Source organism: Phoca vitulina, unplaced genomic scaffold, assembly GCF_004348235.1.
Source record: "Phoca vitulina isolate PV1807 unplaced genomic scaffold, GSC_HSeal_1.0 scaffold110, whole genome shotgun sequence".
Classification (NCBI taxonomy): Eukaryota; Metazoa; Chordata; class Mammalia; order Carnivora; family Phocidae; genus Phoca; species Phoca vitulina.
In genome coordinates, this window is record NW_022589813.1 from 1,641,731 (window position 1) to 1,669,235 (window position 27,505).

Consider the following 27,505-nt stretch of genomic DNA (forward strand, 5'->3'; position numbering starts at 1 on the left):
ACTGCCCACCATGCAGTGGCTGATGAGTTTCCGGGTCCTCTGGGGCATCCGCAAACCCTACCGTGGCTTTCACCCTGCCCCTGGGTACCTTCGCTGCCAGGCTTTATCAGGGGTTGGAGCCCCGAGATGGAATGACTACAGTGTACCCGAGGAATTTAACTTTGCAAGTGATGTCCTAGACTACTGGACTCAAATGGAGAAGGTAAGGAGCCACCCATGATGGGAGGTGAGGACAGGAATGGCCTCACTGGCCTCATCATGCTCCTAGTAGGCTGAGGGGCACAGAACCAGGAAAGGCTTCTGTATCAGGTTACCATTGTTGTGGGAAAAGCTCATGTTTGGGGGTTCAATTCTCAGCCTGGCCACTTTCTCACTTCTCTGAGCCTCAGTGGTCTTATCTGTGAAATGGGGATAATCTCATTTAAGAAACAAACAAGATGGTGGGTGAAAATATCACATAATTGTGACCAAGTGCAAAGTTTCTGTTCACAAGGTCAGCAAGTTGATGTTAGTCTGAATTCTTACCTTCACCTAATGAGACTATGAGCCTAACTGGCATTTGTCTCATCAAACTTCGGCTTAACTTCAGGCTACACTCATAGGGAAAGGACAGATCACCTGATTGTACACATGAGCATCTGGCATCTATAGCAAGTCCTGTCATCTGTCGTTCTGTGAGGATGTCAAGTGCAACTGTATTCCTCCCTATCAACTGCCTACTTGAACATGGCTTTAGGGTCTGTCCAGAGAAGAAAGTCTAGAGGTTACACGTCTCTGCAGAAAAACCCAGGTGCTTGGTTTGTCTTTCCCCAAGAGACAGATCAGAGAGTTAATATAAGATGGAGTCAGGAAGCTAATATGTTAATTAATTGAATTGAAATAAAATAAAATAAAATTTTTTAAAAAAGAGAAGGGTAGAGAAAGTTTAACCTACACTTGTAACATATAGCCGGAGGTCATAAATAGTAAAATGATGTATTTTTACCAAAAAAGAGGAAGTTCATGTAATTTTAAATTTCCCATGAACCTGCATTTATGTTAGTATTCAACTACCATGGGGGCTTCCTCCCCACCTCCTTCTTTTTCCTTTCTCTGAATTTCCATAGTAACACCAAGTAAAATAGAGGGCTCAATTAGGGAAAGCATTTTTTATATGCCATGTCAGGCACTTTGCATTTAATACTATGATTAGATGGGCACTCTCATCATCCCCATTTTCCAGACAAGAAAACCAAGGTTCCAAGGGTTTAAATAACACTCAGAAACCACCACGTACCCAATAAATGAAGGAACAGAATTTGGGTCCAGGCTAAGTCTATAATACTTTATTTAACCTGGTCTCACAATCTGGTGATGCCAAACATCTCTGCCTTCAGACTCTAAAATGACTTTTGTCTCTGCGCTGACCAGTAATCTAGTTAAGAACTTTTGAACCATGAGACAGGCTGGAGAGGGAGGAGGTAGAGAGGAAGAAGGGATACCATCACTTTTCCCCTGATTTATCTTTATATAGTCCTTATAGTTAGTTAGTGCATCAACCCATGGAGATAACCACCAAGTAAATAGACCCCAGGGATGCTTCATCTTTGTTGGGTTTTATATCTTCATGTCAATCCTTGCCAATTTCTCCATGTCTCCAAATTCTCCCCAACCCCCCCAGGATCCTCATCCCCTTAATATTTATTCTCACAGCACTTCTCATCTCTCCATTTTCACTTTTCCATTTTCCTTGATCATGATCAGTGTCTCTCTAGTGGTGCATGGTGCCTGTCACCTAGCTCTAGCTGTCCTTCAATAAACATTGGTGGAATAAAAATTTTGAAACCTGACTAACAAGCCCCATAGGTCTTGACGTTGTTTCTATGAAAGACCCTTCAGAGGGCCCACTGCAGTCCACTCTGGCTTCCTGGACCTCCCTTACAACTTAACAGGTATCACGCAAGAACTGATCCATGGCCCAAACAACAACACAACCAAAACCAGAATAGATTTATTTATTTTAACTCACATTTCAACGTATTTTACTCGTAAAATATGTTAGAAATCCAACATTTTTTTGCGAAATCTTCTGTGTGTGTGTGTGTGTGTGTGTGTGTGTGTGTGTGTGTGTGTGTTGGCAAAGAATTTGTTATAAGACAAAAGAGAGTACCTGGTAAGCCAGACAACATATGTCCAAGCATGGAATACAGACCACCAATTTATAACCCCTGACTATTCTTGGAAATTAAATCCTTTGTTACTCTAGGCTCCTAAGATAGTACACACAACTTTAATTGGTTCCTGGAACAGCCTCCCAAATCTGTTCACAAGAGGTCACATTCTGTCCAAATTCATTCATTCATTCATTCATTCATTCATTCAGCTAAGACTTAGTGAGCCCCTACCATGTGCCAATTACTATTCTAGATAATGGGGATAGGAAAGTTAACAAAATGTACAAATCTTCATTTTTTCTCTTTAGACAGTGATTCCCCACTTCATGTCTTAGGAAAGGTGAATACAGTGTTAGTGGAGTTACATTTTGTTTGTTTTGACAAAAATCATAACAGAAGCAAATTCTTCTTACCACCCTTGATGCACCTTAATATTACACATTGCTCAATAGAGTCAAATGGATATTAGCCACAAAGCTGAACAAACATCCACAAACAGATGAATGACATTACCCCATATCGCCTGGCTCTTTGTCCCATATTTCCCTAAAGAAATTAATTTATGAACTGCCAAACATTCCAAGCTCCTTACTATTCAACAGTCAGTTCTGCCTAGATTTCTCTGAGTCAGTGACTCTTGTTTTTTGTTGCTCCTAAATTGAATTCTGTAATTTTTAAAGACTTTTTTTTTTTTTCATTAGAAAGAGAGAGAGCAAGAGCACAAGCAGGGTGGGGGGAGTGGCAGAGGGAGAGGGAGAAGCAGACTCCCTGCTGAGCAGGACTCAGGACTCGATCCCAGGACCCAGAGATCATGACCTGAGTCCAAGGTAGACGCTTAACTGACTGAGCCACCCAGGCGCCCGTAATTCTGTAATTTTACACAAGAATTTAGCAACATTCCTAGGACCTGTACAGTTTAAAAGGGTCCTCATGTGCTTTTAAAACTATTAGACTTTTATCCCAGCATCCCATAAAGGAATCCTCCATGGTATTCACAAAAAGTCTGTATGTTTTGTAACTCTGATACATGAGTAGGTTCAGCGTCACTAGAATGTAAGTTCAATGAGCGAGTGGAATTTTTACTGTTTTGTTAACTGTGGTACCCCAGCATGTAGAACAAACCTGGCACATTTAACTATTTGTTGAATGAATTTGAACGCATCAGCTCCCTGCACAGCCAGCACAAGATAAGCAATGTTGGTGTCTGGCCATAACTTGGTTGTATTTCGCAATGGGCTGTTAGCTTTCTCACGGATGGGTTGTAAATACGTAGATGCGAAGAGGGAAGGCTTTGGCCCGAGGAGCCCTCATGCAGAGAAAGCAACAGAGTGCAGGAACCAGAATCGGGCTTTGGGGTTTCTTTTGTAAAGGCACATCTCATAATACTAAACATTCATTCCTATATTGCAACAATCATTTGGTAGAGCTGAATGGCTGCTCCCCGTTGAGAGACACCTGGCTCTCCAGTTTATCCCAGAGGGACGTGGCCAGGCTTCTCCCATTTATGTTACTTGCCCAGCCCCTGTAACCTCTGAGTTTGCCACTGCTGGTAGAAAAACAAGATTATCTCAACTTATTTAAAAGCATCCGTTTTTCAAGTCAAACTCTTAATACACTTAGTATGCACACCAAAACTTTTAGACATGAAATCTGGAGTTTTCATTGCAGGAAAGCTTTTAGAATGGATTTAACTTCTTTAATAGATACAAGGTTATTAAGATTTTGATTCTATCAGTTTTGGCGAGCTGAATTTTTTTTTTTTTTTAGCAATTTGTTCATTTCATACTAGTTGTCAAATTTATTGGCATAAAATTATTCATATTTTTCCTCTTGTTGCTATTTTAATGTCTGTAAGAATTGTAATTGCAAGGACGCCTGGGTGGCTCAGTTGGTTAAGCATCTGCTTTTGGGTCAGGTCATGATCCCCCAGGGTCCTAGGATCCTTGGGATGAGTCCCAGATCAGGCTCCTTGCTCAGCGGGGAGCCTACTTCTCCCCTCTGCTGGCCGCTCCCTCTGCTTTTGCACTCTCTCACTCTCTCTCTCCCTCTCTCTCTGACAAATAAATAAAATCTTTAAAAAAAAAGAATTGTAATTGCATACACTTTTTCATTTCTAATATTGTTAATATCTTTATTCTCTTTTTTCCCTTGAAAAGTCTTCCTAGGAGTTTATCAATTTTATTTATCTTTTCAAAACCAGCTTTGGCTTCACTGATTCTCAGTTGTGTTATTTGTTTTCCATTCCACTGATGCACACTCTTATCTTTATTATTTCCTTCCTCCTATTTTCCTTTGATTTGATTTCCTTTGATTTCTTTTTTCGGCTTCTTGATGTGAAAGCTTTCGGGCCTGCCTTCTTTTCTAATGTATGCATTTGAAAATACAAATTTCCACTAAGCATTCCTTTTAGGTGCATTGTACAAATTTTGATATGTCATATTTTATTATCACTCAGTTGAAAATATTTTCTATTTGCCTTATGATCCTTCTCTGACTGATAGATTATGTAGAAATATATTGTTAGTTTCCACATACTTGGGGGTGGGTTTCTCATTTCCTTGTTGTTAATGATTCCTAGGTTAATTCCACTGTGGTCAGAAAACGTACTCTATTTTAAACTTTTGAGATTTTTTGAGGTTGGTAAATGTTCCAAATGCAATGGAAAAGAATGTGAATTATATCATTATTAGGCAAAATGTTCTATCTATGTCAATTAGGATATAAATTCTATTAGTCTATCATATTCCATCATTAATTTATGGAAAACATTGAATTTCAACTTATATTTCATTGTAAATAAGACTGAGGCAATTTTTTCTATAGGCCATAAACTCTTACATGTTTGTTTGTTTTTTTTTTGTGTGTGTTTTTTTTTAAAGATTTTATTTATTTATTTGAGAGAGATAAGAGCACAAGCAGGGGGAAGGAGCAGAGGGAGAGGGAGAAGCAGACTCCCTGCTGAGCAGGGAGCCCCACATGGAACTCCATCCCAAGACCCTGAGATCATGACCTGAGCTGAAGGTAGACACTTAACCAACTGAGCCACCCAGGTGCCCCTCTCATGTGTTCTGATATTCCGAAAGAATCATCTCATTTTTGAATACTTAAAGTAATTGATCTACCTTTCCAATTTTCCTTCTTCAAAGTATATTTTAGTTAGAGATTAGCAAAGAGTAGCTATGTAGGTTTTTGTTTATTTAAATCAACTATGTTGATGTATAATTTACATAGAATGAAATGCACACCTTTTTAGTGTAAACTTGGAGTTTTAGAACATTTCTGTTACCCCAGAAGTTTCCTTTTGTTCTTTCCTAGTCAGTCCCTACCCCACCCCACTCTGAGCCCCAGGCAACCACTGATCAGCTGCTACTGGAGATTATATTTCTCTTTCCTAGGGTTTCATAGAAATGGAATAATACAAGATGCACCCTTTTGTGTCTGATTTCTTTGATTCAACATTATTATTTTTGAGATTTATCCCTATGTATTTGTTGTTCATCCTTTTTATTGCTAAGTTAAATACTAAGCATTTTATCTTTTGAAACTATTTCACAATTTCCTTTGGCTTCAAACATTACCACATAAAATTTAAATTTCAACTCCAAGTTTAGAGGGTGTTTCTATCTTCTTGGAAAACAGCTTTATGTGAGTATCACATCATCAGATTAATCCTTAACACAAAAATCCATCACTGTGTAAGCAATATCTTCTTCAAGTTGTAAGAGTTAGGGTCTAAAATACTGCCTGAGTTCTGAGCAACAAATGTTTTCTACCAGCTTTTCCATCATTTTTAAAACTCCTACAATAATATTACATACTCGGCTCCCCTCATGTAATGTACATAACTAGTCATTACACTTGCTAAATATTCTGTAATCTGTTGGGCAAGAATTGTTTCATAACACTGTTTTTTTCATAAATATGAATACTTACATGTGAATATACATATATATTAACCTTACCTTATCTCAGGTGAGATACACTCTTTTGTTCCAATCATATGGGGCAAATATGATGGGATCAGGTTTGCACATATGTGGGAAAAAATTGCTGGAAGAATATACACCAGATAATTATCAGTGTTGACCTTCAGGTAGTGAAAATGTGATGGGACACTTGAAGGCATTTTTCTATTTACAAGAAATTTTTCTGTTCATAAGATTCTGCATTGCCTGCACTTTTACTCTGGACATGCTTTGGAAGTTAATTAAAAAAATAAAATCTTTTTAAAAAGCATGCTCATTATAGAAAACTTAAGGAAAATAAGAAATTTTACTTAAACAAAAAGTGATAATTGGCTGTAAATATTTAAAACCAGGGTGCCTGGGTGGCTCAGTTGGTTGTCTGCCTTCAGCTCAGGTCATGATCTCAGGGTCCTGGGATCGAGTCCCATATCGGGCTCCCTGCTTAGCGGGAGTCTGCTTCTCCCTCTCCCCCTCCCTCTCTGCTCTCTCTCTCAAATAAATAAATAAAATCTTTAAAAAAATATTTAAAACCATGTACATATGTGTGTATATGTATATCTTGTTCACCATTGTATCCTTTGGTCTAAGAACAGTGCCTAACAGATAATGAGAATTTAGTAAATATGTATTGAATGAATGAATGGATACTACTGTATACATTTGGATTATAATGTAATATTGCTTTTTAAAATTAATATTGTATTGTGAAATTTTTATTCCAAAACAATTTCTGAAAGTGTTTGTATGGTTTTATCATATTCCATCATTTAGAAATAACAGTTTTGTAGATAGTATATAGTTGGATCCTGTTTTCTTTTTTTAATCCATTCTGTCAATTTATGTCTTTTGGGGATTTTAGTTTAGTTTGGGGAATTTAGTGCACTTACATTTAAAGTAATTACTGATAAGTAAAGACTTACTATTACCATATTGTTAATTGTTTTTTTTTGATGTCATAGCTTTTGGTCTCTCATTTCCTCTCTTACTGCCTTTCTTTGTCTTTAGTTGATTTTTTCGTAAGGATATGTTTTGATTCCCTTCTCATTTCCCTTTGTGTATATTCTGTAGATAATTTCTGTGGTTACCATGGGGATTACATATAACATCTTAAAGTTATAACAATCTATTTTAAACTAATAACAACTTCATTTGCATACAAAACCCCTAATCTTTTCCAGCTCCCTCTTACCTCCCCATGTTGTGTTATTGATGTCACAAATTACATATTTATATATTGTGTACTCGTTAACATAGAACTATGATTATTTTCTATGCTTTTGTCTTTTAAATACTGCAAAACAGTAATAGCTGGAGTCTCAAACCAAAATTACAATAATATTGGTTTTTATATTTGTCCATGTATTTATCAAAGAACTTTATATTTTTGTATTCAAGCTACTGTGTGACATCCTTTTATTTCAACTTGGACTCCTTTTAGCATTTTTTTTTTTTTAATATTTTATTTATTCAAGAGAGAGAGAGCACGAGCAGGTTGAGGGGCAGAGGGAGAGGGATAAGCAGACTCCTCACTGATTGAGGAGCCCAATGCAGGCCGATCCCAGAACCCTGAGATCATGACGTGAGCCAAAGTCAGACACTTAACCAGCTGAGCCACCCAGGTGCCCTTCCTTTTAGCATTTCTTATAGAGAAATGAACTTATAGGCCATCAATTTTTGGTAAGGAATTCCCTCAATTTTTGTTTATCTGACCTAATTTTTCCCTCATTTTTGAAGGACAGTTTTGCTGAATATAGAATTTCTGGATTGACAGGTTTTCCCCCACCACTTTAAATATATAATCCCACTGTCTTCTGGTCTGCTACCCACTAATAATCTCATTAAAGATTTATACATGATGAGTCACTTTTCTCTTGCTGCTTTCTGTCTTTGGCTTTTGTAGTTTGATTACAGTGTGTCTCTGTGTGGGTCTCTTTGGGCTTTCTTATTTGGAGTCATTGAGCCTTTTGTATTTGTATATCCATATACTGAATGAATGAATGAATGGATGGATGAATGAATGAATACTACTATATAAATCTGTATTTAATGCAAATATGGTTTTGCTTTTTCTCAGCCATTATTTCTTCAAATAAGCTCGTTGCTCCTTTCTCTCTCTCTTCTTCTTCTAGGACTCCCATAATGTGTATATTGCTCTGATTGTTTATATACTATGTCCCTTGGGCTCTATTCACTTCTCTTCATTGTTTTTATCCTTTTTGCCCCTCAGACTCCATAATTTAAAATGACTTGTGTTCAAGTTCACTGATTCTTTCTTCTGTCTGACTGAGTCTGTTGTTGAATCCATCTGGTAAAGTTTTCAATTCAGTTATTGTATTTTTCAGATCCTGAATTTCTGTTTGGTTCTTATTTTGTTCATATATTGTTTTTCTGATTTGCTTTAGTTCTTTGTCATTTTCCTTTAGCTCTTTCAGCATGTTTAAGACAATCATTTTAAAGTCTCTGTCTAATAACTGAAACCTGTGTCTCTTTAGGGTCAGTTTCTGGAGATTTGTTTTATTCCTTCAAATGGGCAACATGGCCTTGTGATCTGGTTGTTGAAAATTGGATATTTGAAAAGAGCAGCCAGTCTCTGTCTTTGCAGCTGGCTCTTTGCAGAGAAAGGCCTTCAGTAATCTAACCATATGAAAACTTAAGGTCTCGGGCATTTGTCTTTCCTAGGCCTATGCATGTGCTTTTTTCTCAATTTTACCAAATACATTGCTACTTTTTCATGTTTTAATTTCCTTAAAAGTCTCATACGTGCTTCTTCTTGGGGCCCTAGATGTTATATTGCCTTCCTCTGTCTGTAGTCTGCCCTGTCCCCCCCTTCTCTGAGGTGGCCACGATCTACAGTTTCCATTCATTGTGGCATCTGCCACTGCTTTCAGACACCTCCAACTGATATTCAAACTAGGTCACCATTCCTATCTGAGTTCCCAAGTCAGATGAGGCAGAAACCAGTCCTGACAAGCCAGAATGTTGAAACAAATTCCAGTCTTTTCTTCTGTCCCAAGGGAGGGGCTGGGAATCGGGTGGCTTCCCCCGATCATACTTCACAACACCAGAGAGGGGATGGGGCAAAGGTAAACAAAAACAACATAAAATTTCTTACCATTCTGAATATGAATTTTTATCATTTGGACATTTGTTGGTTGCCATAGATCCTTGACTATTTCTAGAGTTCCTACAAAGCTATTTTAGTCTGTTGATTATCTGATGTTTCTGTAAGGGAACAAGGGTTACCTGGGAGCTTCCAGGTCTGTCTTCTTGCTTATTTCACCTCTAGAGGTATCTTAATTTTAAAAATAAACTCCCCCAAATATTCAGGAATTAGATTAGTCTCTTGTTCTGTTGTAATAATAATGATAGTAATTTTATTGAGCACCTACGATGTACCAGGCACTGTCATATACACTTTACCTGTTTAAATAACTAATTTAAACTTTACTACCTTCTAGGTAGTATTGTACCCATTTCATAGATGAGAAAACTGAGGCACAGAGGAGAACCTACTGTCCATATGGAACTAAGACAGACACATGGGGAAATGAAATTTTAAGGCTTTAATAGGTGACATGAAGGCTATTCATGGTTTTATGTGACTTGAGAGGAGGTGGTGACAGTAGACCAGAAGAAGTTGGCGGGATCACACCCTATCCCCAACTTTTCTTGGTTCTATAAATGCTTTAAAATGGGATCTCAGTCCTCGAGCTACATTTTCACTGGAATGTGTCTTTGGTAGTAGATTGGCCAAATAAGTGCCCTTTTCCTTTGAAGTAGGAAGTAACACATGGTGTATGATCTTGACCAGGAGGGCAAGAGAGGTCCAAACCCAGCCCTGTGGTGGGTGAATAACCAAGGGGATGAACTGAAGTGGAGTTTCAGAGAGTTGACAGACCTATCCCGCCATGCAGCCAATGTCTTCACCCAGACCTGTGGCCTGCAGCAGGGAGACCGTCTAGCCTTGATTCTGCCTTGAGTGCCTGAGTGGTGGCTGGTGGCCATAGGCTGCATCCGAGCAGGTCAGTGACTGAAAGAGACCCCAACAGACTTTAGGTCTGGCCCAGAGCGAATTGGTCCTGAAATATTAATATTCCCCTAACTTTTTTCATATTCTGCACAGTCTTTGTCTTTCTCAGACTCCCTCAAATATTCTTTTACTCCTTCTCACTCACTCTCTCTTTCATACTTACACACCCTCAAACACAGTGTCATAACTCTCTAAATCATCCACACACACACTTTCTCCTGCATAGTCTCATTCTTTTTTTCAAAGATCCATCAGGTAATGAGCACTGCATGTTATATAAGACTGATGAATCACTGAACTCTACCTTTGAAACTAATAATACACTATATGTTAATTAATTGAATTTAAATTTTAAAAAAATAAAGAAAAAAGATCCATCCGTTGTTAACATTTTGCACTCCTCCCACACTGAGTCATTTATTTTTTTTTTATCATAAGTGTACTCTTTTTTAAAAATTTTTTTATTGTTATGTTAATCCCCATACATTACATCATTAGTTTTAGATATAGTGTTCCATGATTCATTGTTTGTGCATAACACCCAGTGCTCCATGCAGAACGTGCCCTCCTCAATACCCATCACCAGGCTAACCCATCCTCCCACCCCCCCTCCCCTCTAGAACCCTCAGTTTGTTTTTCAGAGTCCATCGTCTCTCATGGTTCGTCTACCCCTCCGATTTCCCCCCCCCTTCATTCTTCCCCTCCTGCTACATTCTTCTTCTTCTTTTTTTTCTTTCTTAACATATATTGCATTATTTGTTTCAGAGGTACCGATCTGAGATTCAACAGTCTTGCACAATTCACAGCGCTTACCAGAGCACATACCCTCCCCAGTGTCCATCACTCAGTCACCCCATCCCTCCCATCCCACCCCCCACTCCAGCAACCCTCAGTTTGTTTCCTGAGATTAAGAATTCCTCATATCAGTGAGGTCATATGATACATGTCTTTCTCTGTTTGACTTATTTCACTCAGCATAATACCCTCCAGTTCCATCCACGTCGTTGCAAATGGCAAGATCTCATTCCTTTTGATGGCTGCATAATATTCCATTGTATATATATACCACTTCTTCTTTATCCATTCATCTGTTGATGGACATCTTGGCTCTTTCCACAGTTTGGCTATTGTGGACATTGCTGCTATAAACATTGGGGTGCACGTACCCTCACACTGAGTCATTTAAGTATCAGTTGCAGACATTGTGACATCCATAAACACCAGATAAACACCCATAAACACTGGAGTATGCATCTGCTATGATCCAAGATATTCTCCTCACCTAACCACAACAGAGTTGTCACACAAGACATCTAACACTGATACATCCATAGACAAAATTCTTTAATTTTTTTGTTTGAATCCAAAATCCAGTAGAGGATCATGCATTGCATTAAGTTTCACGTCTCCTCAATCTCCTTCAATCTGGACTTTTCTGTATGACCACATTTTGGAAATGTCTAAGCCAGTTGTTTTGCAGAAGATCCCACAAAATTTGTGTTTCTGACTCTTTTCTCAGGATTACATTCAGTTAAACATTTTTAGTAGGAGTACTAAAAGGACAATTTGCCTATCTCAGTGCTTTACATCAGGGGATACATCAAGTTGGTTTGTCCTATCATCAGTGATATTTACAAACACCTTTGCAAGGCATCTTGTCCCTTTATAGTTAGTAAGTAATACTTATGAGACTGTGTTGAGTATCCTGTTCTCCAATTGTCTTTCACCCTGTGACTTGAGAATCCATTAATGATTCTTGATTGAATTGAATAATATTATGGTCGTTTTATATGAAAATTTTCTACATATTATTCTTTCTACATTTATTAGTTAGCATTCTGTGGCTATTTCCCTTTCCTGTTTAATTGCCTATCTTTTTGTGTAATTTAGAATTGGTGTGGGACTCATGGATTCTCTTTTGATTTGCTTTATGATGCATGTTCATATAGTCTCTCACCAATAAAATACTAGATTAATCCATCAAGGTCATGTGGAAGGAATGAAGAATTAACAGCAATGGCAGAGAGAGTATAGAGAAGCCATGTCATCTGTAGAGCTAAGAGATGGCCCATGGGAAATCCAGACATGAGCTTAGCCCTCTGGTATAGGCAGATTTAAAGAGGGATAGAAGCAAAGGAAGAGAATTCCAAGAATGGGCAGAAGGCAGGAGTCAGGAGAAGCCTGTGTGAAGAACAGCCATACTGAAATAGTGAATAGATTTGCAGGAGAGAAAGGTGGAGGGTGGGCAGTGCCTTCAGTGTTGGGGAGAGTATGGTGTTTTCCTGGAGAGAGGGTATAGGTGCTGGTGAAGAGAAGAAAAGCGGAGTGGGAAAAGTCGGTGTTCTGTGGAACCTGAACAGGTAATAATATGGAAGTTGGGTAGTAGGAAGACTCAGGACAAGACACCTGGTGGAGAGATGAGAACGCACGTGGTGGAGAGATTAGAACCCAACAGGGGCACATGAAGACTTGAACTAATTGTTGGTGATAGAAGATGGAAGGGAAAGCAGGGCAGTTCAAAGGATAATGTAGTTAAATTTAGATATGCAGAGTGAGGGAGAGGAGATTCAAGATGACACAAGGGACTGACAGAGGAGGAAATGAGACGAAAAAAATGGAGGTAGGGATGCAGCTAATCCTAATGTCAGGGACACTGTCCTACTTACATGCTTAGTCCCAGATCCTGTGTAAAGTAGGATCCACCAGTCTCCTGGCCAGATCCATCTAGAGTAGTAGAGGTCAGGGCAGGCTTTTCAAATTTCAATGTGCGTAGGAATCGCTTGGAGACCTTGTTAAAGTGCAGATTCTGATTCGGTAGGTTTGTGATGGGGCATGAGATTTTGTGTCTTAGGTGGTGCTGATGGTGCTGGTCCGTGGACCATACTTTGCACAGCAAGAGGCTAGTGGATTTCTATGCAAATAGGCCAAGCCTGAAACCCAAAATTTCCTTTTTCATTCCCAGGAATAATCTTCATGCCAGGAACCATCCAGTTGAAGGCCAAGGACATTCTCTACCTATTACAAGTGTCCAAAGCCAAGGGCATCGTGACCACAGATACCCTTGCCTCAGAGGTGGATTCTTTAGCTTCCAAGTGTCCTACTCTGAAAACAAAGCTCCTGATATCTGACCATAGCCATCAAGGGTGGCTGGACTTACGATCATTGATTAAGTGAGTTTCTGTTCTGATGAATGTGCTTTCTAAGGAAGGGCAGGGGAAGGCCATTCACTCCCAAGTGCTGGTAGACAAACAACCAGTGGGAGGAGACTCACCAGGTCTGATGGCGGAAACCTTCTCTTCCCAGTTATGCCACTGATTTGCTGTGTGACCCTGGGCTGGTCCCTTCCCCTTCCTTGGATGCAATTGTTTTATCTGTAAAATAAGGGTATTGAACTTCCATGCCTCTGTCACTAAAGTATTATCAACCCCGTGCAAAGGAGATGTATAAAGTTAGAGGGTTGTTGTGTTGTGTCTTCCTTGTAGGTAGGGAATCTGAAATATTATGTTTATATAAAAAATAAATATATGAAGAGATTGAATGAAAGATTAAGGGATGAATTTTTAAGGGAAAGCTTGAGACTGTAAGAAAAATTGGGGCTGTGGCTGTCAGGCAGTTTGGGGAGCAAACGTTTTCCATCTCTTAGAGGTTGCATAACTTTAGGGACACCTTGCAGGAAAGGTTAGGGAAGTGTTGGAGGTAAGTAAGACCACTTCCACCTCCAAAACTCTGATTCTGTAGATCTTCAGGCATTTTTCATATCACCCACAAACCATGCTGGGTTTGTTTTCTTGAAGTAACCCCTCAGTTTTTAAAGTCCTTTACTTCAGCCTCAAAAGGCAAATATCACACTGAAGTCACACCTTACACTGGATTTTAAAGTCAGACAATTAAAAGAAAATGGTGTAAATAAAGAATATTCTCTAAAACTCCCTTAAATTGCCACAATTATATCACAGCAAGAGTCAGTGTGTCCTGCAGCCTTGGGATCGTTTGCAGTTTCTCCAATCAAACACCATAGGGAACTTGCATTTATAAGCCCAAGAGACTCCCAGTCTAGGAGAAGTCCCCAAGAATCAAGGTACACTAGGGTACCCTACAGATTCTACCCTCCATCTCAAGCTTACACCAGGGCAAATGTGCATCCTCATTTTCTCTTCCCCACCCCTCATTGCCAAGATTATGGGGTGAAATTCCTATTAAGTTGGTTCATGTAAAAAACAAGCTTAGCAGTGTGATTAACAGCATAGTCTTTGGATCAAACTGAGTGAATTTGAATCCTGGCTGGACCACTTGCTGGCTACATGTCTTCAGGCAAGTTATGAAAAACCTTTCTGAGCCTCAGTTTTCTCATCCACAGAATGGGAACAATAAGAGCAGTACTTGCCTTTTAGGGTTGGTCTGAAGATTGAATGAGTTCTTATTTGTAAATCACTTAGAGCACTGCCTGGAAGTGCTATTTCAGTGTTTGTTACATGCAAAACAATCCACTGTATTTCCCCCCTTTTTAAATGAAGAGATGTCAGCCTACTTATCTAACTCACTCTCAAACTCCATTTGATTCCTAACACTGGGAGAACTGGTTTCCCCTCCAGTGTTAGAAACCTCCATTTTTCTGACTCCAAGCCTCATATTGTTCCTTTTGCTTCTCTGGGAATGAAAAAGCAGGAAATATGACTTCTCCCCTTTTGTACTGAATCCCTTTGCAGATCAGCCTTCCCAGATCATACCTGTATTAAGTCAAAGACTCTGGACCCAATGGCCATCTTCTTTACAAGTGGGACCACAGGCTTCCCCAAGATGGCAAAACACAGTCATGGATTTGCCTTGTGATCCTCTTTCCCTTCAAGGTAGGAAAGAAGGCATTGAGTTATGGGCTGGGCCACACATCTGGGGTGGTGTGTGCATGTGTGTGAGTGAACATGTGGGTTGGGAAAAGAGCTCTAAGCAAAATTGACTCCATCCTGCTTCTCCCTTCTGTGCTCTTTGGTTCAGACTGATGAAAATCTGAGAGGTAAATGCTGGGAATCCTAACCATTTGCTGACAGAGGCCTCTGATGACAAAGGAGGCATATTTAGGTCCTGCCTGAGCACCTTGACAGGAGGTGTCCCTGTCAGTTGACTCAGGGTTTGGTGGGGAAGGAGAGAATGTGCTAACAATGTAACCTGAAACAACAGGTCCTTTCCTCTCCCCAGTTATGGACAAATGAAGCTTGGAGTTACCCAATTATGAGCTGTTAGGGAAAATAATACCTGGAACCAAGCCACACCATGCCACTGTCCCTAATCTAGAACAAACAATCATGGAGGCTGAAGCTGTAGCCTTGGGTTAATCATTTAATCAATTTTAAACTAAGCCTCTTCTCCCCTCTGCCCCTCCCCCAGAGTAATATTCAGACCAAAACAAGTTCAATATATTTCCTAACTTATTAACCAGACCAGAGGGTGCCAGGAGGTATCTGGTGGACCTCGGCTATCTGTGCTGATGCAAAGTTACACAGTGATAACAACTGAATAGCAAAACCCTGGAGGAATGGGGGTGGGAAGAAGGGGAGTTCTTTCTGTGCAGTCTGAATAACAAGATCAAAGGCACAAAGATATAAAAAGTAGCATTTATAGAACTACTGAGATTTGAGGGTAGCTGGTGCTCAGAGTGTGGGGTAAGGGATAGACGGGAGGAGTTGGGAAAGTAAGCAGGGCCCCAGATCTTGTAGGATCTCGTGGGCCTTAGTGTAGCGTTTAGAGGGTTGTTTGTTTGTTTGTTTTTGAGAGAGAGAGAGAGGGGAGGTATTAGAGCAATGTGACATATTTTAGCAAGGGAAAGACCTGATCAGATTTGTGTTTTGAAAAGATCACTGTGGCAGTAGCTGGGTGGCTCAGTCAGTGAAGCATCTGCTCAGGTCATGATCCAGGGTCCTGAGATCGAGCCCCACATTGGGCTCTGTGCTGAACGTGGAGCCTGCTTGAGATTCTCTCTCTCTCCCCTCCCCACCTACTTCCCACTTGTGCACATGCACGCTCTCTCTCTCAAGAGAAAGAAAGAAAGAAAGAAAGAAAGAAAGAAAGAAAGAAAGAAAAGAAAGAAGGAAGGAAAGAAAAAGAAAGAGGGAAGGAAAGAAAGAAAGAAAAAGAAAAAAAAGATAAAAGATCACTGTAGTTGCAATATGGAGAATGGGTTGGGAAAAATCAGAATGGAGTTAGACCAGTTGGAGGGTCTTAGAATAATCCAAGATGGTGGTGGCTTGGCGAAAGTGTCAGAGACATGAAGGAAGTTAACATATTTGAGATTTTAGGAGGTAAAATGGACAGGATCTATTGGCTAGATGTGGAAGATAAGAGAGGGGCCAGTCAAGGTTGACTCTCAGATTTTGGGCTTGGACAGTTTCATGGACAGTAATGACATTCACTAAAATACAGAGAACATTGGAGGAGAAAGAATTAGTCCAAGGGAGTCAGGAGAGATTAGGATCTAGTGAGTTTGAGGTCCCTGAGAGACACCCCAGAAGAGATGTTCAGTGGGTAGTGGGTCTAAAGCTGAGAAGACAGATCCTCCTAGCTAGTAACGTCTTACGGGTGAGCCACAATCCTAAGAGAGCTGGGATGAGGGAGGGTGGATTGCCCTTCCCTATTAATAGTAAAGTTCCTTAAAGCCGTCTCCTGCTAATGGGAACGTTGTGTTTTCTCAAGGACTTATGCACACAGAGGTCTCTCAGAAGCAGTAAGATAGGGTATAGAAATGAGAAACCTTCTCCACTCCACCTTCCAATTATTGCCTATTGTCTAATTGTTTCCAGTCCTTTGCCAAGATGGGATATTAAGAATTAAGTCTCTCTCTCACCCTCTCTCCCTCTTCCTGTCTCCCTCTCTCTCCCTTTGTCTTTCTTCATCACAAATGACAGAAAGCCCAATCTAAACCTCTTTAAGCCAAAAAATAAGTACAGGAATTTATTGGATCATGAGGCAGGGCACTCCAGGGTTTGGCTTCAGACATAGCTAGAGAGTCTCTGGATTAGGTTTTCGTCTCTCCATCTGTCAGCCCTGTTTCTGCTGTGTTTTGATGCTCTTCTCAGAAAGGCTTATTATCTCTTGTTATCCCCAAATGGCCAACATTATCTAGGACTATATCAGTAACAGAGTCAAATCCAAGAAAAGAGCTACAGATTTTGTCCCCATATTCCCAGCCTTAAGGATAATTATAACTAAACCAGTTGAAGGCACACATGCCAGAAAATAGGATTTGGCATACTCTAGGGACCTGGTGTGGGAGTGTGTCTGGAGCCCCACGCAAACCACATGCACTGAGGATGAGGGGTGGGGCACCACCTGAAAACCAGAGTCCCCAGCCCTTGATCACGTTCTCTCATGATCAATCACATACCTGAGGCCACTGTATTTTGGATTTAGCAGGAAATTGCTGCAACTGAAGACATCTGATATCTTCTGGTGCCTTTCAGACACAGGCTGGATTCTGGCTGTCTTTGGGTGCCTGTTGGAACCATGGACAGCAGGGGCTACACTCTTTGTCCATCATCTGCCCCAGTTTGACCCCAAGGTTGTTGAACAGGTAAGAAGACTAACCTTCTGGTATTGACAAACTCCTAGAAGAAACTCATGTTTCAAACTCAAAAGCTGGACCCTGCTGAAAAATATTTTATTTAGCAGAGGGTCCCATAAGCACAATATAACCCTGGTTCTGGGTTTCTCAAAGTGTGGAGCATTGAATCCATCACGGTATCTAAATCACATTTGATGAAACCTTGAAGAAAATGCAGATTCCAAGCCCTTCCCCCAGGCCTATGGATCAGATTTTGTGGACTTGGGACCCTGAAAACACATTTTAAGAAATTAAAGCAACCAGAGTAAGCTCAGGTATCCTGGATCCTGGATCTGCCAGAGCCAGGTAGTTGGTGTGTGTGTGTGTGTGTGTGTGTGTGTGTGTGTGTGTGACTGTGTGTGTGTGTGTTGTTGTTGCTCAATTTATTGAAGTGTTTAAAAACAGAGTCCTTGGAAAATGAGAAATCTAGTTTCTTATCCCACGTTCAACATTTATTTGTGGTTTACTTGCTACCCCGAGCCTCAGTTTCTTTATCTGTAAAATGGGAGTTTTAATAATTACTACATCACAAAATTGTTGGAATATAAATGAGATGGTACAGGTGAAGTGTGTGGAGTGCTTAGTCCTAAGCTGGCACACAGGCCCCTCCACCTCTCAAAGTCCAGTCCCCTCCCCACAACCTCTGTGGAGCCTGCTCTTTTCTCTGTCCTTCTCTTAGGAGCCCTTCTCATTAATCTCCCATCCATTAAATCTTTTCTCCTGTATTTTTAATCTCTCACTTTGCTCCTCTTCATTAATCTTTCATTTATTAAATCTTTTCTCCCATAGTTTCAGCCTCTTGCTCTTCATTAACTCTGTACCCTGAGTCCATAAACATATTCATGGTTCCCCATCCTAAAAAATACCTTCCCTTCACCCTGCTCCACACTGGACCAACCCTGTCTTTCCTCCCTTAGTATCAAACTACTCTATAGAACATTCTCCACTTGCTGCAGCCACATCCTCTTCACCCAGCTTACTCCTGAACACTGCAGTCCTCCAAGGGTCTGCCCTCACCCTTCCTCTTCCTTCTAACCAATCTCCTCTACTTCCATTTCACCAGCATGCGCATCCATTCAGGGGGTTCTTGAAACTATGCCTTAGGTCTAGTCTTCTCCCTCCATGCAAATTCCCCCTTGTTTATCTCCCCCAAGTCCATCTGATGATCCCTCCAGCACATCAGACTGCATTTTCCATTCCTCATTCCCTGCCCACATGTCAATATTTGCCTCTCTATCATTGTTTACTGCACACATCCTGCCAGTCCCGAGGCTTAAAGCTGCACAAAAAAAAAAAAAAAAACAAACAAACACCGAATCCACCTTCCCCCCACCACCTCCACTACATGGGTGTCCCAAAGTCTCAGTGTGCTTTAAGCTTGAACTATTTCAAAGTATTAATTCTACAAATTTATTTTTCATTTGTTACTTTTGTGATTTTAATGATAACATTTTTAGCTTCAGTTCCTCTTACTGAAGATGAGAGATACTGATTGAAAGAAGGAGTGTTAAGTTAAAAATGTACTATCCATTTTTTAAAATTTTTTAAGATTTTATTTATTTATTTGACAGAGAGACAGCAAGAGAGGGAATACAAGCAGGGGGAGTGGGAGAGGGAGAAGCAGGCCTCCTGCTGAGCAGGAAGCCGGATGTGGGACTTGATCCCGGGACTCCAGGATCATGACCTGAGCCAAAGGCAGACACTTAATGACTGAGCCACCCAGGCACTCCCTAAAGATGTACTATCCATTTAACTCAACACAAAACCCCCCAAATAATCCAATTGAAAATGAGCAGAAGACATGAGCAGACATTTCTCTAAAGAAGACATCTAGATGGCCCAGAAACACATGAAAAGATGCTCCACATCATTCGTCATCAGGGAAATGCACATCAAAACCACAATGAGATATCATCTCACACCTGTCAGAATGGCTAAACTCAACAACACAAGAAACAACAAGTGTTGGCAAGGATGTGGATAAAAAGGAACCCTCATGCACTGTCTGGTGGGAATCCAAGCTGGTGCAGGCAGTATGGAAAACAGTATGGAGTTTCCTCAAAAACTTAAAAATAGAATTACCATATGATTCAGTAATTGCACTACTGGGTATTTACCCAAATAATATGAAAACACTATTTCAAAAGGATATATGCACTCCTATGTTTATTGCAGTATTATTTACAATAGCCAATTATTAAAGCAGTCCAAGTATCCATTCATAGATGAATGGATAAAGAAGATGTGAGATAGATAGATAGGCATAGATATGATGGAATATTACTCAGCCATAAAAAAAGAATGAACTCTTGCCATTTGCAACAACTTGGATGGATCTAGCAGGTATAATGCTAAGTGAAATAAGTCAGAGAAAGACAAATACCATATGATTTTACTCATGTGGAATCTAAGAAACAAAACGAACAAACAGAAAAAAAAGAAACAAATAAAAAAATAGACTCATAACTATACAGAACAAACTGATGGCTACCAGAGGGGAGGTGAGTGGGAGGATGGGTGAAATTGGTGAAGGAGATTAAGAGTCCACTTACCTTAATGAGCACTGAGTCATATATAGAATTGTTGAATCACTATATTATACAACTGAAACTATATAACACTGTATGTTAATTATACTGGAAAAAAGGAAGGAAGGAAGGGAGGGAGGGAGGGAGGGTTGATGGGACTCTGAAAGAGGACTGAAAGTGGACGCAGATTTCCCCCATGTACCCATTACACCTCCCTGTGGTTCTGTGTGGAAGATACAGATATTCTCATTTTACAGATGAGGAAACAGAGTTGCAGAGGAATTAGTAACAGGATTGAAGTCAAGCAGGCTGACCCCAAACCCACATTCTCTCCTCTTTAGTGTTCCTTGTTCTCCCAGTGTATCTCCACCCTGATCTGAAACTGAAAGACTCCCACCTCTAGTAAAACAACAGTGAACACCAGACATTTTAAACTCTATATAATCTGGCTCCAACTAACCCCAATCTTCCTAAATTTACTTCCTGTTCCTCTCCTGTCTAAATAAACCGTATTATTTGACTTCACTTAAATGTTTCTTCAACTCTGGAAACTTTACTCCTGTTACTCCTTCTATCTGCAAGAACCACCCCGCCCCTTCCTCTGCCTGTAGACACCATTCCATTTGTTAAATACCCCAACTAAATGCCCCCTGTTCCATGAGGTCCCTGGATCACCCATTCAAAAGGAATATGTCCCTCTGCTATGTTCTCCTTCTTCCAATCTCTCTTATGACATCTACCAATTTCCTTCTTACCATGTGAGTCCTGTTTTATCTCCTCTATTACTACTTACTCTCAGTTGGGATGTTATCTTACTCTTCTTGCTTTTGCCCAACAGTGCCTGATGCATGCCGTGTACAAAATTCACGCTCAGTATAGGTCTATTGAAAGAATTAAATAAATAATGGGCTCTCCTTAGAGGGGAGATCAGAATTAAAATGCTAATAATTAACTGATATTTTAAATCTTTATTATAAAAATAAAATTCCTTCTTTTCTCATTTTCTAGATGTTGTTCAAATACCCCATCACCCATTGCTTTGCTGTGCCATTCGTATATCGAATGATTCTATGGCACAGTTCTACCAGGTATAGTAGAAGTGGTGGTAGCTGGTCATAACAATCTTTGGGTAGGAATTTAAGGAATCCAATGTACCATGGTCTATTTTTAACTGTGGTTCTTTGAGGGGTGTGTGTGTGGGATAAGTGTTGGTGGTGATAATTAGTTCATTAAAGCAGGACTCCAAGATCCAAATGAAACACTCAGTAAGCCTTGCATCATTGTGGGTTTATTCTTTTTTAAACTTTTTCTTATGCAAGGACAAACATACAGAAAAATACATAAGACATAAATGTATAGATTAATGAATTGTTGAAAAACACCTGTGTCACCACTCACTGAATCAGAAAAATAGAATATTGCCCACACCCCAGAGATCTCTTCATGGTTCTCTTTCTTCCCTAAAGGAATTTACTATCTTGACTTTTATGGTGTTCATTTCCTTGTTTTCCCTTATAGTTTACCTCCTAAGGAAATACCCCTAAACAAATTATCATATTTTACTTGCTTTTGACCTTTATGTGCGTAATCAGATATTACTCTGTAATATTTGGCTTCTTTTCTCAGCATTATGTTTTTAAGATGTGTCGATGTTGCTGCAGGTTGCTGTAGTTAATTTTCATCGCTGCATAATATCCCATTGTATAAAAACATCATGTGTTTTTTATCTGTTCTCCCATTAATGGACACTGGGTAGTTTTCATTTTGGGGCTATTAGTGATTCATGCTGCATTGGATTCTTGTACATGTACGCTGGTGCATATAAGCATGCATTTCTGTAGCATTTTTCTGGAAGACGAATTGCTAGTTCACACTGACATGACATTTTACCATGCGATTTTCCAAAGTATTGAAATGCTCCCATTAACAGGAGAGGAGAATTCCCATTGTTCCATAACATTGGCAATATTTGTTATTGTCAGAGTTTTTAATTTTTGTCAATCTGATGGATATATAGTGTTATCTTACTGTAGAGTTTTATTTTTGCATTTCCCCATGTTTGCAGGTTAATTTCAGCTAAACTGAAACCTGCTCTTTGAAACTTATGGGCATTTATGTATCTTTTAAAGAGTCTGAGATTAAAACGGCTACTTCAAAAATCAGAGTAACATGTCTTAAATATAGAATTAAAATATTAAGGTGTTCTATGGCTACCCTTATGAAGCTAACTCTGAAACACAGTTTTGATTTTATTCATGAAGCCTCAAGCGATTTGGATCCTGTTTCCATCTGTATTTCAAAGCTCATATTAAGCTACTTTTTGAACATTCCTCAGTCGATGATCTTTGTCCAAACCCAGTAAAAATACAACCAAAGCATAGCTAATGACTGCATCAGAGAATCTGCCCATTTTACCTACTTTGGATAAAGCTACAGAAGAATGAAGAAGACACCCTCAGTGAACTCAGCCCTCCTGTTCCTGACTCTGACTCTGATGTACCAGGACAGCGTGATGAGGATGAGAAGGTGAACCAGATGTCTGCTACCTCTCTCATCCCCAAGAGCTGACCCGGCTCAGCCCCAGGCCACCTGGTACTCAGACCTCAATCACTTCTCCGCACGTCCTTCAGGGAATCCATCATTATTTTGTGGTTGTTTTTTTATAAGCAGAAAATTTTACGGGGAAAAATGAAGAAGAGGATTTACATCATGCAATGTACCTACTACAGATGTTCACAGCCAACTTTTTGGCTCCCTGAAATTCTTTCTCTCAGGGCTGCTACAATAACCCTTCTCTCCTTTCCTACACGCATCCCAGTCTTCCTTGATGTCCTGGGCAATTCATTTCTACCCTCTAACTTGCATTCTCTGCTCAGAAATACAAAAGCCCTTCAATTCACATGACCCTACCCTTCAGAGAAGGCAATGCAGTTCTGTTAGCATCCTAACATGCTCTTGGGATTTTATCCCCCATCACATTACAGTTTATAAAATACCCCTCATAGCCACAGAGAATGAAGACAAGGTCTGATAAATACATCTTTGCCATCTTTTTATGTCAACTTCCAAAGTTGATCCAAACCTTTGATCCAAACCCATTAGCCTCACCACCACCACCCAGCCCTTGCCAGAAGAGTTAACATGAACTGACAGGAAGTGAGTGACTTCCAGTTGGCTTTGACCACCAGCAAATTGCCCAAAAGGCAAGTAAGAACATGAGGAAGCAGAAGCATGAATGATCCAGATGACGAGGCTCTGAGTCTTAACACTCTGGGCCTGGGGCAGAACATCCAAAGCCTGATTGCAAGTTCTCTTGTCACTTTGCCTTCCCCTAAGTCTCAGGTTCCCTACCCTGGAGCACTGCAGTGCTGGCGAGGAGGCTCTGCTGCTAGAGGATCAAGAGCAGTGGAGAAAATGGACAGGTCTTCTGCTCTACGAGGTCTACGGACAGTCAGAAACAGTAGGTAGATGGTACTTTCTTGGTCAGTCAGGATGTGCTGAGCCACTGAGCCCAGCAGACGAGCTGAACCATGTATGTGCAGAGGCCCCACTCTGCTCACAGCATTGCTTGAAGCCAATGGGAGGCTTCAGAATTCTAGGCTAATTTGCCCCAAATCAATTTGCACAAAGACAATTCACAGCTCATCAGTTTGTCAAGAGGCCAATGTACTGAAAACTATTGGACAAAACTTTGAAAAGGGGTGTAAGGACATGGTGCTACCATCCTTGTGATCATTAGCTCTAGGGAGCCCAGGAAGGGTGGCGGGATGGGAGGTTCTCTCCAGTAACATGGAGCCCACCATCTGCAAGTCCTGCCTACTTCATCCCTTCCTAGGGTGGCAACCACAGGCAGCCAGGAGCTGGCCCCAGCAGTTCATTTCTGGTGTTCACGTGGACAGCACACAGGTTTGATTGTGGGACACTAGCTAGAGTAGGGGAGGGAGCAGAAACTTCCTGTATATACCAACACACACACACAGACACACACACACACACACACACACACACACAGTGTGACTCCCAAAGGCATCACTGACTAGCCAGGTGACAGGGCATTCAGAGTACCAGGCATGTCTTGAACCACAAAAACGTTATTAATGATAGTAGGGGCAGGGGCAGGTATCTTTCTTCCAACACAATTCTCAAGTCATTTCTGTTGCTGGGCCACTTTCCCCAGCCTCCTTGTTATCCCTGTAACTGACAGACAGATGACTACCATCTCAGGAGCTGGAGCAAAATGACTATTTTAGCCTCAATTCACATACTTGTCTGACTTTTTGCAAAAAAATATGCTTTTAAATCATCAGTTAATTGGTCTGCTTCCAGGCCTAAGAAATATTAAGACTCTAGGTTAGTTCTTGTATGTTTCATAGTTTATATTTGGACAAGGAGGAGGGTGGGATGAGAACTACAATATACCCATGATCCAGGTTCCTTTGTATCAACTATTTGCAACAACAGAATACTGCCTTATACCCAGGTGGTGCTGTATTTCACAAAGTATTTTCATAGCCACTGACTCATCTGTGGAACATTTTCCACATGCCTGTACTGTGAGCAGCAACATAGCAAAAGAGAAAGAACTTTCCCTCTCAGGAACTCAGACCCCGGTTCAAATCTCAGCTTGCCAATTACAGGCTTCAAGACCATTGGCATAGCATTGAACCTTCCAGAGTCTCTGCTTCTCTGTCTCCAAAATGGAAATATAACCCAGTCTCGCTGGGTTGTGATAAGGGAAATGAAAGGAAGTATATAAAGCTCTGGCTACAATGTCCAACCTCTTGTACATGCTCACCTTGCCGTTACTCTTGTTTTTAAGTAATGTCGCCCTAGATGCTAGGATAGTAGAGATGAATGGGGCAATATCTATTCTCAGGATGCTTGTTATCCACTGAGGGAAACAGACAAGCAAAAATAAGTATAATTGGGAGCTCCTGGTTGGCTCAGTGGGTTGAGCTTCCGACTCTTGGTTTCAGCTTAGGTGGTGATCTCATGGGTCGTGGGATTGAGCCCCCGCATAGAGCTCCATGCTCAGCAGGGAGTCTGCTTAAGACTCTCTCTCCCTCTGCCCCCCAAACCCCATTCAAGCACTCTTGAGCTCTTTCTCTCTCTCTAAAATAAATGGATAAATATTTTTAAAAAAAGAAGTATAATGCTCTGTTGGCTACAATGGAAGTGTGGGAAGAAATACTACAGAAGGAGAATCTCCCAACTGACTTTTCTTGGGGCCAGAATAATAGCTAGTTGTAACTGTTTATGGAACTAACTTGGTGTGCCAGGCACTGTGTGAAGAGTTTTCCACACACTCACAGGTACTATGAGAGCTAAGTGTTGTAATTACCCCCCTTTACAGAGGAGAAGATGAAAGGGGATTAATTGGCACATAGCTGGAGTCAAGATTCAAATCCTTGGGTGGCTCAGTCGGTTAAGCATTTGCCTTTGGCTTGGGTAGTGGTCCTGGGATCGAGGCCCGCATTGGGCTCCCTGCTCAGCTGGGGAGTCTGCTTCTCCCTCTCCCTCTGCCCCTCCCCCTCCACCCCTACTCTGTCTCTCGTTTTTCTCTCTCTCAAATAAACACACAAAATCTTAAAAAGAAAAAAAAAAGATTCAAATCCTGGTCTGGCTTAGCTTTAGAAAGATATTTTAGAGTACCATAAAGGAGGAATAAAGTTCATCAGGAAGATAAATGGGGGTGGGGCAGTTGCCTAGCAGAGGGGACAACACAATCTGAATATTCTCAGCACAGCTCTGAGTCGTTGAGACAGTGTTCCTATCACTGTTTAACAGCCTGAGTCAATGTTAAATGATGTCATGGCCTTCCTCTAACAAACGGACACATGTCTGACATACAGTGCGTACTCCACACCTCACATTACACGCCCACAGCCCCGGGCTCACCCCTTTGCTTCTTTTTGGCCCCTCCCACTGGACCCGGTAGCCCCAGGAGCTAGCACAGGCCCAGTCCATGTCAGGTGTGGTGAATATCTGCTGACCAGAATTGGGTCAATGCCTTGCACCTAGAATCTGGGCCTTCTAGCTTCCCCATAAGGGTTCTTTGCATAGCATCGAATGACATGGATGAGTGAGGATGCTGTGTGTGGTTCTTAATGCTTTGTAATCAGCCTGGACTCTTTGACCAACCCCATTTTCTTTCTTTTATGAATAGGGAGTAAGTTGTGGCACTCTCCGTGGAATGAAGATCAAGCCGGGTTCCATCGGGGAAGGCATCCCCCGCCTTCGATGTCCAGGTCTGGTCCTAAAGGCATTTGCTGGGTGCAGTTAGGGCTCAGCTGGGATTGGACAATTGTGGGACACCAGGTGACAGAACCAGCTGTGCCCACTCCACCCCACCCCCACCCCACCCCAGTTGTTGTCCTTCTTCCTCTCCTCCTGTTTTCCCGCCGATTTCCTGGGGAGGCTTCAGTTGAGAACTGCAGTATCCTGGGCATGAATGCTGCTCAGCCTGGCAGCCGGAAGCCTCATACACAACAGATGGGACCAGAGCACCTGGAGGGAGCCCTGGCAGCTCTCTCCATCAGCTGGTGCTTCTAGTTTTCCCTGATCTGTGTTTTCTAGCTTGAAGACACGTTTGCCACGTCTGCATGTCCATGAGACCAGTAGACCCATAACTTGGGTTTCACCACTTCCTGACTTCAAACTCTTCTGACAGCTGTAATCTATTTCCCAACAGGGCTCCTCCCCCCATTTATTCTCACCAGTGTCACACAAATAGTCAGGTACTGTGTGGGTGGGGCAGGCGTGTTGGGGTGGCCCTGCAGGGTGGGATTCACAGCCTGTTGCTCCAGATCATTGACGACAAGGGCAACAGCCTGCCGTTCAACACTGAAGGCAGCACTGGCATCAGGATGAAGCCCACCAAGCCCATTGGCCTCTTCATGGGCTACGAAGTAAGTGGTGATCCTCACCTGCCCACTTCCAGGCCCCCAAAACCCCTTCAGGGAGCAGTGTGGGTGCTAAGGGGGTGGATACAACTCCGCAACACGAGCCTTCTTCACACCTCCCTTCAGTCACTCCAACTCAATGAAGCCTCTTCTAACTAATCTCTAAGCTCCTAGTGTGTTCTCACATCCTTTCCTGTCCGAAACCGTCTGACACTTAAGTGCTGACAGGGTAGAAAGAAGCACCCCAGACTTGGGTTCCAATGATCTCTCTTTTTTTTTTTTAAAGATTTTATTTATTTATTTGACAGAGAAAGACACAGTGAGAGCAGGAACACA

The 27,505-nt window shown here is 41.1% G+C and overlaps 1 protein-coding gene across 1 annotated transcript; it reads left to right on the forward strand.

Annotated features, from left to right (window-relative positions):
• The first annotated feature begins 10 nt into the window (after positions 1-10).
• LOC116628066 (acyl-coenzyme A synthetase ACSM1, mitochondrial-like) lies at positions 11-27,505 on the forward strand. The gene is given in 11 exon segments (XM_032398130.1): positions 11-202; positions 9,930-10,140; positions 13,111-13,318; positions 14,855-14,995; positions 17,550-17,709; positions 21,276-21,355; positions 23,604-23,727; positions 26,434-26,484; positions 26,486-26,515; positions 27,074-27,175; positions 27,478-27,505. Coding segments are annotated over 11 exon segments (1,314 nt in total). The 3' UTR covers positions 27,493-27,505.